Source organism: Rattus norvegicus, chromosome 11 (assembly GCF_036323735.1).
Source record: "Rattus norvegicus strain BN/NHsdMcwi chromosome 11, GRCr8, whole genome shotgun sequence".
Lineage (NCBI taxonomy): Eukaryota > Metazoa > Chordata > Mammalia > Rodentia > Muridae > Rattus > Rattus norvegicus.
The window spans coordinates 56,951,415-56,963,225 of NC_086029.1; the positions used below are offsets into that span (position 1 = coordinate 56,951,415).

The 11,811-nt window shown below is 39.6% G+C and overlaps 1 protein-coding gene across 7 annotated transcripts in view; it reads left to right on the forward strand.

Moving 5' to 3' along the window:
• Positions 1 to 761: 761 nt before the first annotated feature.
• Tmem45a2 (transmembrane protein 45A2) overlaps positions 762 to 11,811 on the forward strand; it is a 43,970-nt gene continuing 32,920 nt past the window's right edge. Inside the window, exons 1-3 of one of the 7 annotated variants that reach the window (XM_063270632.1) lie at positions 762 to 1,363; positions 1,512 to 1,657; positions 8,494 to 8,594. In XM_063270632.1, the coding sequence (XP_063126702.1) occupies positions 1,620 to 1,657; positions 8,494 to 8,594 (139 nt within the window). In that variant the 5' untranslated portion in view covers positions 762 to 1,363; positions 1,512 to 1,619. The remainder of the gene's footprint in view (positions 1,364 to 1,511; positions 1,658 to 8,493; positions 8,595 to 11,811) is intronic. The other 6 variants (XM_063270635.1, XM_063270633.1, XM_063270636.1 and 3 more) reach the window with 6 other exon arrangements.

Sequence of the window (11,811 nt, forward strand, 5' to 3'; positions counted from 1 at the left end):
TTATTGGATATTTTATGTATTTACATTTCAAATGTTATCCCCTTTCCTGGTTCCCCTTCTCCCACCCCAACTCCCCACGCTTCTATGAAGATGCTCCCCCTTCCACCCACCCACTCCCACCTCAACACCCTGGCATTCCCCTGTACTGGGGAAATGAGCCTTCACAGGCCCAAGGGCCTCTCCTCTCATTGATATCTAACAAGGCCATCCTCTGCTACATATGTGACTAGAGCCGTGGGTCCCTGATGTGTACCCTTTGGTTGAAGGTTTAGTCCCTTTTAATCCACACACCATTATTAACTAAACCTTAAAAGTTTGTTTTATAATGCACTTCCTTCTCCCAGGGCTGGAGAATGAACCCAGGGTTCTGGACATGCTGTACATGTGCTCTTTCACTGAGCTACAGCCAATGCCCTGAGCAGAAATCATTTTGTAATATCTTGCTTTGTTTTTGTTTTTGTTTTTTTTTTTTTTGGGAAGAAGACAAACATCCTTACATTTCATGTATGTACTCCATTTGGGCTTTTCTGAGTTTTGTTTTTGTTTTTCTTTGTTTTGTTGAGGTAGGGTCTCACCATGTAGTCTGGGCTGAGATGGAATTCACTATATAAACCAGGCTGGTTTCAACTGAACTCACAAAGATCCTCGTACCTTTGTCTCCCAAGTGCTGGGTTTAAAGACCTGTGCCATAAAGCCTGTCCAATAGAACTCATTTCTAAGTGAAGGACAAACAGGTGTTCTCCTTGGCTGTTCAGCATTTGTGCTGAAACCAGCATCTACAACTGTGGTTATTTCTTCCTGAGTTTGATCCTTACAGGAACAGTTCAGGTGAGAGAGGTTTCTTCAGTATTTTTCTGCTCTGTTGGTTGATTTTGGAATGAAGAAAGATACTTGGGCAACAGTTGGGTGGACCAACTCTGCAACAAAGTCTAACGCTAGAGACATCAGAGTTGGCAGGTTAAATAATGTCACAGTAATGATATAAATTAGGGTGTAGGGATCATGGAGAGTAGTAATAAATAATAAACCTACCACATAGTTATGGGGAAAGCCTCTGATGTTAGCGACTATGAAGTACTTCTCTGACTGTACAGAATACCCAAGTAATCCGAGCCCTTGATTAATGAGTACATGACAAGATTTAATTTGTGGGCCTGGACTTTTTGTAGGTTGGGTGGAGTTAAAACCTCCAGGGAAAAAGGTGAGTAAGAGGAACACACGGTGTTCTTTTGGGCTGTTGCAAGTCTGATGCTGGCTAAACTGACTTCTCTTGATCCATTCGCAGTATCTGCCAGGCCTTTCTACTGTGCAGTTTATCTTCAGCACATGAGTGGTAAGGACTCGGGCAATTGTTAAAGTGTGGGTAAGTAATATTTGGCAAAGGTAAAATGTGATAAGTTTTTATATCACATGCTAGTTGCTTTTGGCATATGCAAACAGATGTATAATTGAGTAAAGCTGTCTGCAAGATATCAAGTTTCAGCTTATCGTTTTCTTTTTCTTTATTCTAGAAAATTTCAGCTTCAAGTGAGGAGCAAAACCAAAATTGTAGCTGCTTTCTTTTTCTCCCTGTTGTGTCAATTCTAAAGTGTTTTATTGATTGATACTAAGGAAGATGAATGGCTCAGAAGCAAGAATTGGTTCAAAGCACTCAAAGGTTAGTTTTCTACTTCTAGAATAACTTTGGATTGATAATGTGGGAAGAGCAAGAAAAAAGAAATCTTACCTGTAGCCTATCACCCCCTTGAGATGGGTCTCATATAACTGAGGTAGCTTCAAGCTCACTGTATTGTGAGGCTAGCCTTGTGCTCTTGATCCTTCTGCCTTTCCCTTCCAAGTGTGTGCATTACAGATCTGATTTGACTGTAGACTGTGTATTTGAGACATAGTACAAGGAATCATTTCTATTTTGTAAAATGTGTATATTAACATCATTGTTTTAGAGGATTGTATGAGAGAAAGTTAGGTAAGAGTGCTTGTCATGCTAGGGATATAGTTCAGTTAGTAGAATGCTCATCTAATATACACAAAACTCTTTGGGGAACTCTTTAGCACTGAAAAAAAAAACCTAAGACAATTTTGGCTCAAAGAGCAACTATATGTCCTCCGTCACAGGCAGATCATAGGCAGTATATATGTCTTGCCTATCTATAAATGGTTATAAATGTGGTTAAAGCACAAAAAAATATGGAAGAGTCAAAGAGAGTGCCCAGAGAGGATCTCTCAGAGGGGAGAGGGCAAATGGACACATGTCAATGAAAGCAAGTCTAAGATGCAAAAGAGGATGGGGATCAAAAAACGAAGGGAGGAATAGACTCCGCTAAGACACACTTTGCTGAAAACATCATAGTGATACACAATAAACACTTCAAATGATAACTAAACATGCAGTGGCTGACACATGGGAGAACACAATAAAACCTGATGAGTGGCACAGCCACATCCACTGGAAATGGTGAGAGTTGTGAAGCCAGCACGGCTGCTTGACACTGTTCCAGCAAAGCTAAGTTAATGACTGCAATTGCTCTCTCTCTCACTTTGGGATTTTGATCTCTGTGCCTTGTGTTACTGGGGACTTTCTGCATTATGATTTATTTTATACTTTTTCCTGAGAAAGATTATGTCTGAGTCCTTTTAGGAAAAAAAATCATAAAATTAACTCTATCTGGCCACTATTTGGAAGTCTTCTTTATGCCCTGGAGATCATTAAGCACAGGTAAACACATAGTTAGATGGGATCATGACTCTGGGAATCTTCTTGGGGTATCTGCCCCTGAGCAAATGCAAACAGCATAATTAATGTAGAGTAGACAGAGACAATTGGCAAAATCTGACTGAGCAGGGGAATACGTTGTAGATTCCAGGTCTGTTTTTATTATAGGCTTAGGACTCTAAAAATATAGTAAAGATAGGGGGATCATATAGGGTACACCCAGTAAGTAAGATAGATTGACTAAAATAAGTTTTTCTTACTTTATAGTATATGAAACATAGTAAAAGAAGTTAGACTTTAGTATTTGCTACTAAAACACTAGTTCATATATTTTCTGTTTTTCTGGAATGCTTTCAAACAACAAACATTGCCAGCCTAAAGGAAGGCTGTTATATAATAAATTTGCTTTTGAGGAGAAATTCTTTAGTTTCTTTAAATTGGAGTAAAAGGACTGATAGCAGTAAGACTAATATTTTCTGTTTGTATTCTCTAATGTAAAAGAACTTGTAACCCCAGACATGTGATGAGAATCAAACACATTTCTGTACCACTAGGATATTCCACCAGGCTCTCTTTGTTCTGTTAATCTTTATTTTATTTTATTTGGATATATTTCTTTATTTACATTTCATATGTTATTCCCTTTCCCAGTTTCATGTCTATAAACCCCCTCACACCTCCCCCACCCACATAAGGGTGTTCCCTCCCCATCTACCCCCCTTACCACCACCCCTGACATTCCCCTGCACTGGGGGTTCAACGTTGGTAGGACCAAGGGCTTCCCCTTCCACTGGTGCCCCAACAAGGCTATTCTCTGCTACACATGCAGTTGGAGCCCTGGGTCAGTCCATGTATAGTCTTTGGGTAGTGGTTTAGTCCCTGGAAGCTCTGATTGTTGGCATTGTTGTTCCCATGGAGTCTCAAGCCCCTTCAGCCCTTTCAGTCCTTTCTCTGATTCCTTCAATGGGGGTCCCATTCTCAGTTCAGTGGTTTGCTGCTAGTATTCACCTCTGTATTTGGCATGCTCTGGTTGTGTCTCTCAGGAGAGATCTATATCAGGCTCCTGTCAGCATGCACTTCTTAGCTTCATCAATCTTATCTAGTTTTGGTGGCTGTATATATATGGGCCATAGATGGGGCAGACTCTGAATGGCCATTCCTTCAGTCTCTGTTATAAACTTTGCCTACACATCCCCTTCTATGGATATTTTTGTTACCCCTTTTAAGAAGGAGTGGAAGCATCTGCATTTTCGTCATCCTTCTTCTTTGTTCTATGTTGGAGCATCATTTGGGTATATGCCCAGGAGAGGTATAGCTGGGTCCTCAGGTAATGTAATGTCCAATTTTCTGAGGAACCTCCAGACTGATTTCCAGAGTGGTTGTATCAGTTTGCAATCCCACTAACAATGGAAGAGTGTTCCTCTTTCTCCACATCTTCATCAGCATCTGTTGTCACCTGAGTTTTTAATCTTAGCCATTCTGACTGGTGTGAGGTAGAATCTCAGGGTTGTTTTGATTTGCATTTCCCTGATGACTAAGGATGTTGAACATTTCTTTAGGTGCTTCTCAGCCATTTGTTATTCCTCAGCTGAGAATTCTTTGTTTAGCTCTGTATTCCATTTTTAATAGGGTTGTTTGGCTCTCTGGAGTCTAACTTCGTGAGTTCTTTTTATGTTTTAGATATTAGCCCTCTATCAGATGTAGGATCAGTAAAGATATTTTCTCAATAGGTTGGTTGCCGTTTTGTCCTAATGACAGTGTCCTTTGCCTTATAGAAGTTTTGAAGTTTTATGATGTCCCATTTGTCGATTCTTGATCTTAGAGCATGAGCCATTGGTGTTTTGTTCAGGAAATTTTCCCCAGTGCCCATGTGTTTGAGACTCTTCCCCACCCTTTCTTCTATTAGTCTGAGTGTATCTGGTTTGATGTGGAGGTCCTTGATTCACTTGGACTTAAGCTTTGTACAGGGTGATAAGAATGGATCGATTTGCATTCTTCTACATGCTGACCTCCAGTTGAACCAGCACCATTTGTTGACAATGCTGTCTTTTTCCACTGGTTGGTTTTGGCTCCTTTGTCAAAAATCAAGTGACCATAGGTGTGTGGGTTCATTTCTGAGTCTTCAATTCTATTCCACTGGTCTATCTGCCTGTCTCTGTACCAATCCCATACAGTCTTTTTTTTTTTTTTTTTTTTATCACTATTGCTCTGTAATACTGCTTGAGTTCAGGGATAGTGATTCCCCCAGAAGTCCTTTTATTGTTGAGGATAGTGTTTGCTATCCTGGGTTTTTTTTTGTTATTCCAGATGAACAATTTGCAAATTGTTCTGTCTAACTCTCTGAAGAATTGGATTGGTATTTTGATGGGGATTGCATTGAATCTGTAGATTGCTTTTGGTAAAATGGCCATTTTTACAATATTAATCCTGCCAATCCATGAGCATGGGAGATCTTTCCATCTTCTGAGATCTTCTTCAATTTCTTTCTTCAGAGGCTTGAAGTTCATACAGATCTTTCACTTGCTTGATTAAAGTCACACCGAGGTATTTTGTATTATTTGGGACTATTATTAAGGGTTTTGTTTCCCTAATTTCTTTCTTGGCTTGTTTCTCTTTTGTGTAGATAAAGGCTACTGATTTATTTGAGTTAATTTTATACCCAGACACTTTGGTGAAGGTGTTTATCAGTTTCATTAGTTCTCTGGTGGAACTTTTGGGATCACTTAAATATACTATATCATCTGCAAATAGTGATATTTTTACTTCTTCCTTTCCAATCTGTATCCCTTTGATCTCCTTTTGTTGTCTGATTGCTCTGGCTAGAACTTCAAGAACTATATTGAATAAGTAGGGAGAGAGTGGGCAGCCTTGTCTAGTCCTTGATTTTAGTGGAATTGCTTCAAGTTTCTCTCCATTTAGTTTAATATTAGCTACTGGTTTGCTGTATATGGCTTTTACTATGTTTAGGTATGGGCCTTGAATTCCTATTCTTTCCAGGCCTTTTATCATGAAGGGGTATTGAATTTTGTCAAATGCTTTCTCAGCATCTAATGAAATGATCACGTGGTTTTTATATTTCAGTTTGTTTATATAGTGGATCACGTTGATGGTTTTCCATATATTAAACCATCCCTGCATCCGTGGGATGAAGCCTACTTGATCATGATGGATTATTGTTTTGATGTGTTCTTGGATTTGGTTTGCCAGAATTTTATTGAGTAATTTTGCGTCGATATTCATAAGGGAAATTGGTCTGAAGTTCTCTTTCTTTGTTAGGTCTTTGTGTGGTTTAGGTATAAGAGTAATTGTGGCTTCATAGAAGGAATTTGGTAGTGCTCCGTCTGTTTCTATTTTGTGGAATAGTTTGGAAAGTATTGATATGAGGTCTTCTATGACGTATGATAGAATTCCGCACTAAACCTATCCTGGACTCTTTTTGGTTGGGAGACTTTCAGTGACTGATTCTATTTCTTTAGGAGTTATGGGGTTGTTTAGATGGTTTATCTGTTACTGATTTAACTTTGGTACTTGATATTTGTCTAGAAAATTGTCCAGTTCCTCCAGATTTTCAAGTTTTATTGAATATAAGCTTTTGTAGTAGGATCTGGCAATTTTTTTGAATTTGCTCAGATTCTGTTGTTATGTCTCCCTTTTCATTTCTGATTGTGTTAATTTGGAAACTGTCTCTGTGCCCTCAGGTTAGTCTGACTAAGGGTTTATCTATCTTGTTGATCTTCTCAAAGAATCAGCTCCTGGTGTTGTTGATTTTTTCTATGGTCCTTTTTTGTTTCTATTTGGTTGATTTCAGCCCTGAGTTTGATTATTTCCTGCCTTCTACTCCTCTTGGGTGTATTTGCTTCTTTTTGTTCTAGAGCTTTTAGGTGCGTTGTGGAGCTGCTGATGTATGCTCTCTCCTGTTTCTTTCTGCAGGCACTCAGAGTTATGAGTTTTCCTCTTAGCACAGCTTTCATTGTGTCCCATAAGTTTGGGTATGTTGTACCTTCATTTTCATTAAATTATAAGAAGTCTTTAATTTCTTTATTTCTTCCTTTATCAAGTTATCATTGAGTAGAGCATTGTTGAACTTCCATGTATATGTGGGCGTTCTTTCCTTATTATTGTTATTGAAGACCAGCCTCAATCTGTGGTGATCTGATAGGATGCGTGGGATTATTTCTATCTTCCTGTATCTGTTGAGGCCTGTTTTGTGACTGATTATATGTTCAGTTGTTGGAGAAGGTACCATGGTTTTTGAGAAGAAGTTATATCCTTTTGTTTTAGGATAGAATGTTGTATAAATATCCATTAAGTTCATTTGGTTCATAACTTCTGTTAGTCTCTCTATGTCTCTGTTTATTTCTGTTTCCATGATCTGTCCATTGATGAGAGTGGGGTGTTGAAATCTTTTACTATTATTGTATGAGGTGCAATGTGTCCTTTGACCTTTAGTAAGGTTTCTTTTATGAATGTAGGTGTCCTTGTATTTGGAGCATAGATATTTAGGATTGAGGGTTCATCTTGGTGGGCTTTTCCTTTGATGAATATGAAGTGTCCTTCCTTATCTTTTTTGATGACTTTTGGTTGAAAGTCGATTTTATTCAATATTAGAATGGCTACTTCAGCTTGCTTCTTCAGACCATTTGTTTGGAAAATGGTTTTCCAGCCTTTAACTCTGAGGTAGTATCTTTTTTGTCTCTGAGTTGTGTTTCCTGTAGGCAGCAAAGTGCTGGGTCCTCTTTATGTATCCAGTCAGTTAATCTGTGTCTTTTTATTGGGGAATTGAGTCCATTGATGTTGAGAGATATTAAGGAATAGTGATTGTTGATTCTTGTTATTTTACTATTTAGAGGTGGGACTATGTTTTTGTGCATCTCTTCTTTTGGTTTTGTTACTCTCTTGCTTTTTTCAATGGTGTAGTTTCCCTCCTTGTGTTGGGCTTTTCCATTTATTATCTTTTGTAGGGCTGGATTTATAGAAATATATTGTGTAAATTTGGTTTTGTCATGAAATATCGTGACATTTCTCCCTCAATGTTATTTGATAGTTTTGCTGGATATATTAGTCTGGGTGCTGGTATTTGTGTTCTCTTAGGGTCTGTATAACATCTTTATTGTTTCTATTTCCATTTTTAACTTCTGTATTTTTTTTTTCATTTCCTTCTCCTGTTTGGTTTGGTTTTCCTATAGTTCTTTAAGAAATTTTTGCTTTTCATCTTTAAGGGTTTCTAGTTGTTTACTTGTGTTGTCCTGTATTTCCTTAAGGGAGTTATTTATGACCTTCTTAAAGTTCTCCATCATCATGACGAAATGTAATTTTAAATAAAGAAAGCACAAAGGGAGACAACCCTGGAGATAGAAAACCTAGGGAAGAGATCAGGAACCATAGATGCAAGCATCACCAACAGAATATAAGAGATAGAGGAGAGAATCTCAGGAGCAGAATATACTATAGAAAACATCGACACAACTGTCAAAGATAATGGAAAATGGAAAAAGCTCCTAGCCCAAAACACACAGGAAATTCAGGACAAAATGAGAACCTTAACCTAAGGGAAATAGGTTGAGAAGAGAGTGAAGACTCCTAACTTAAAGGGCCAGGAAATATCTGTAGTTTTCTTGTGTTGACAAACCATACTTGTAAGGCATAACCCAGAGTCCCTTTTATAACCTTCTTTCCTGATGATTGCCCAGGGTGAATAGTCTCATCTAAGATGTGAATTAGGGTGAACTAATACTGTGGTCATGGTCATTGCTGGTTGTAATCTCCCTGTTCTTTTCTAGGGTGTGTTTGGGCGAGGGGCAGAAGGATATCAAAATTGAACTTTTTTGTTACACACAGGCTTGTAAGATCAGGCTTCTTGGCGGTGCGACCATGTTGAAAGGTAATGGTTCTTAATCTGTGGGCCATGACCCCTTTGAAGATCGAGTGACCCTTTCACAGGGGTTTTATATCAGATATCTTATGTATCAGATATTTACACTACAATTAATAACAGTAGCAAAAGTACAGATATTATATAGCAATGACATAATTTTGTAATTGAGAGTCACTACAACATGAGGAAATGTATTAGTCTTAGTATTAGGAAGGTGGAAAACCATTGCTGTAAGCCTTTGTATTTGTTCTTACATCTTTCCAATAACTTCCCTGTGTTCTCGACCTCTGACTCTTCTGTATCTTCTGCATACCCTATGACATTTCATCCTACAAAACAGTTGAATGCATTGCTGGGTGCTGTTTTGATGCTTTTTGCTCATAACCAGTGAATCAGATACATTTGAATCAGATATAGATATTGCAAGGGTGAACCTTTTGATTCTGTAGTACCAACTACTTTTTAGTAACTTTAAATTGTGCTATGAGCATGTGCATCATTCTACACACCTATCTATTTATTTATTAGATATTCCACTTCAGGAAATTCTGAACCATATGTGATGGCAGATACCCTTAGGCTCAGCACTAGAAAGTTAAGACAGGACAGGAGGCTCACAAGTTTGATGTTGGTATGGGTTACATAGTGAGGCCTAATCTCAGGAACAAATAAAATAACCAAAGAAAGAACAGTTGGGTCCCAGACTCTAAAAACAAAGGCATAATCATCCATTTTAGGAGCCCATACTCTACTGAAAGAGAGTGGTAAGCTTTCAATCCCCTAATCTGTGGTCATATTTTCCATAGTAGTTTGGAAATGTAGAATAAGTAGAAAAGGAGGAATGAAATAAAAATTGTTTTATGATAACATTTAGTTACAAAAATATTAAGCATAGTTTTCACAACTTACAAATGTGGTGAGTGGTGAATTTAATTTTTATTTCATTCATTTCTTTAGTGTGTGTGTGTGTGTGTGTGTGTGTGTGTGCGCACACACACATTCATGTGCATGGTGCTTGTGTTTAGGGATTAGAGGATAGCTTTTCCAAGTCTAAACTCTCCTTCTACCATGACAGTTCCTGGGATTGCAGTCAGGTGACCAGACTTGGTAGCAAGAGGCATCTGGGTTATAATCATTTAAGTTTACATTTTGCTTCTGCTGGGTACTGTGATTCTGACTGCTGGGAATTCTGCAATGAGAAGCAAAACTGACATAGTTGAATGTGGCAGTTTTGCAGAGGAAGGTTAAAAAAAACCCAAAAGCTAAAGAAAAAACCAAAAGACTCCATATTATTAAATATACCACAAAGATATGTCTCTGTGGATATTAAATAGAATGACCTAATTTAGAATATCTTGAGAAGAAAACCTCCCCAGGAAGACTCACTAGTGCTGAGCCTTGAAAGAGCTCTTCCTATATGGAATATCCAGGGTAGTGGAGACAGTCTTCCAATTCCAGATACTACCTGCTGATTCATCCAACATCCACTTGTCATCAGCATTGGGGAAATTCATGGTGGTGATAGGTCCATGCAGGCTCCCTCGTTCTTTGGAACTTGTACACTCATGGAGAGAAGGATGGGTTAGGCCAGTACCCTGGGGAGCAGGCAGGGTCACTGACCATTAGGGCATTTGTCCTTTTCTTCTACCATCTCAGGACCATCGAAGGCCATATCTTTGATGGCATATGTTCCTAGGGTGGGTCTGTTATTTCTTCAAGCTTGGTATTATCATTCATGTGTAGCACAGTATGTTCTCACCATCCTGTTCTGACTCAGACTTGGCATCTGGAAGATTCTGCAACAGCCTTCTAATTGCATCTTTGTGTGTAGGCCTTTCTCCTTTTTATATATTATGGGCATGGCTGACAAGTTAATCCTGATCAAGTGCCATTTGGATCATGCAACTTCTCTGCTCTTAAGTTTTTCTTAATACCTTTCTGGCTGAGGAACAGTTTGAGGGAATATGGTGTACTTCTCATCTTCTTTCTTTTGGCTTTTCTCTCCTCAGTTTATAGAGAAACATGCCCTGCAGTCAAGATTGTTAGCAGAGATTCAGAAGACATAAAATCCAAACTTTAAATCTAGCCACCATGGCAAATTTCTGTTTTTATCCTGCATTGCTCTGGCATGTAGAAACATCCGTTTCTTTCAAACCTACTGTCCCACTCGCGACTTTCCGCCGGCAAGCACGCGAGACATAGAAATTCTTGCTATGAGTGATACTTTATTCCTATCTCATGGAGAAGCCCCGCGCGCTGGCCAGGCGCGCCTATTTAACCCTCGAGCACGCATCCACACCTGATTGGTTGCTTACTCATGATCTCATCAGGCACGCCCCGGAATGGGCAAAGACCTGGCAGGAAGGCACTCTTGCACATGCGCACAGTTAACTACCTGAAAGGGGGGGCCGGCTGGCGCGGCGAAGGTTGGAGCCATCTTGCAATGGCGGAGACTATCCTGACCTACCACGTGGGGCGCAGTGGAAGACAGTGCCAACTAGTGGTTGCGAATGTTATTGCGGCCCTCTACATCTCACCCTTATAATTTATATAATTTTATAGCAGAAATGATCACCCTATCGCGTGCAATGAGGAAACCTCAGCGATGTGCAAGGGCTGATCAAAGGAACGCTGAGTCTCTCTCAATCCCAGTGCAATGGATCCACAGATCCATGGGGTGCAGGAGCAGAGAACTCAGATACAGAGAGTATCCCTCTCCTCCCAGTGCAATGGACCCACAGATCCATGGGGTGCAGGAGCAGGGAACTCAGATACAGAGTAAATCCTGAACAAGATAACCAAATTCCAGGTGAGGCCCTTTGTACAATGGCCACAAGTGCTTGAGTGATAACGGCCTTGTCACGTTACTGTTGAGATCTGAGTTTGTAAACCAACCATAGCATGAATACTAATCCACAGCATAGGGCTGCACCAAACAGAGCCACTCCCGATAAGTAGTGGGCACCTCATATGGTCCTCCTCAGCTGTTGCCACCAAGGGCCGTGGTCAAGCCACTCCTATAATGAAATTTAGAATTTCCAATTGTTAGTAACTACTCCAGAAAGTTCACCCACTGTGCTTGCCTAACAATAGATTGGGGGAGGGTAGCTCCAGACACTGCAGACACAATGGCTGCAGCAGTAATGGCTGCTACAATAGCAGCGAAAATGCCAAGGTCTTTCCCAGGACAGTTCAGGATCGGTCATTCTTCTCTGGAACAACC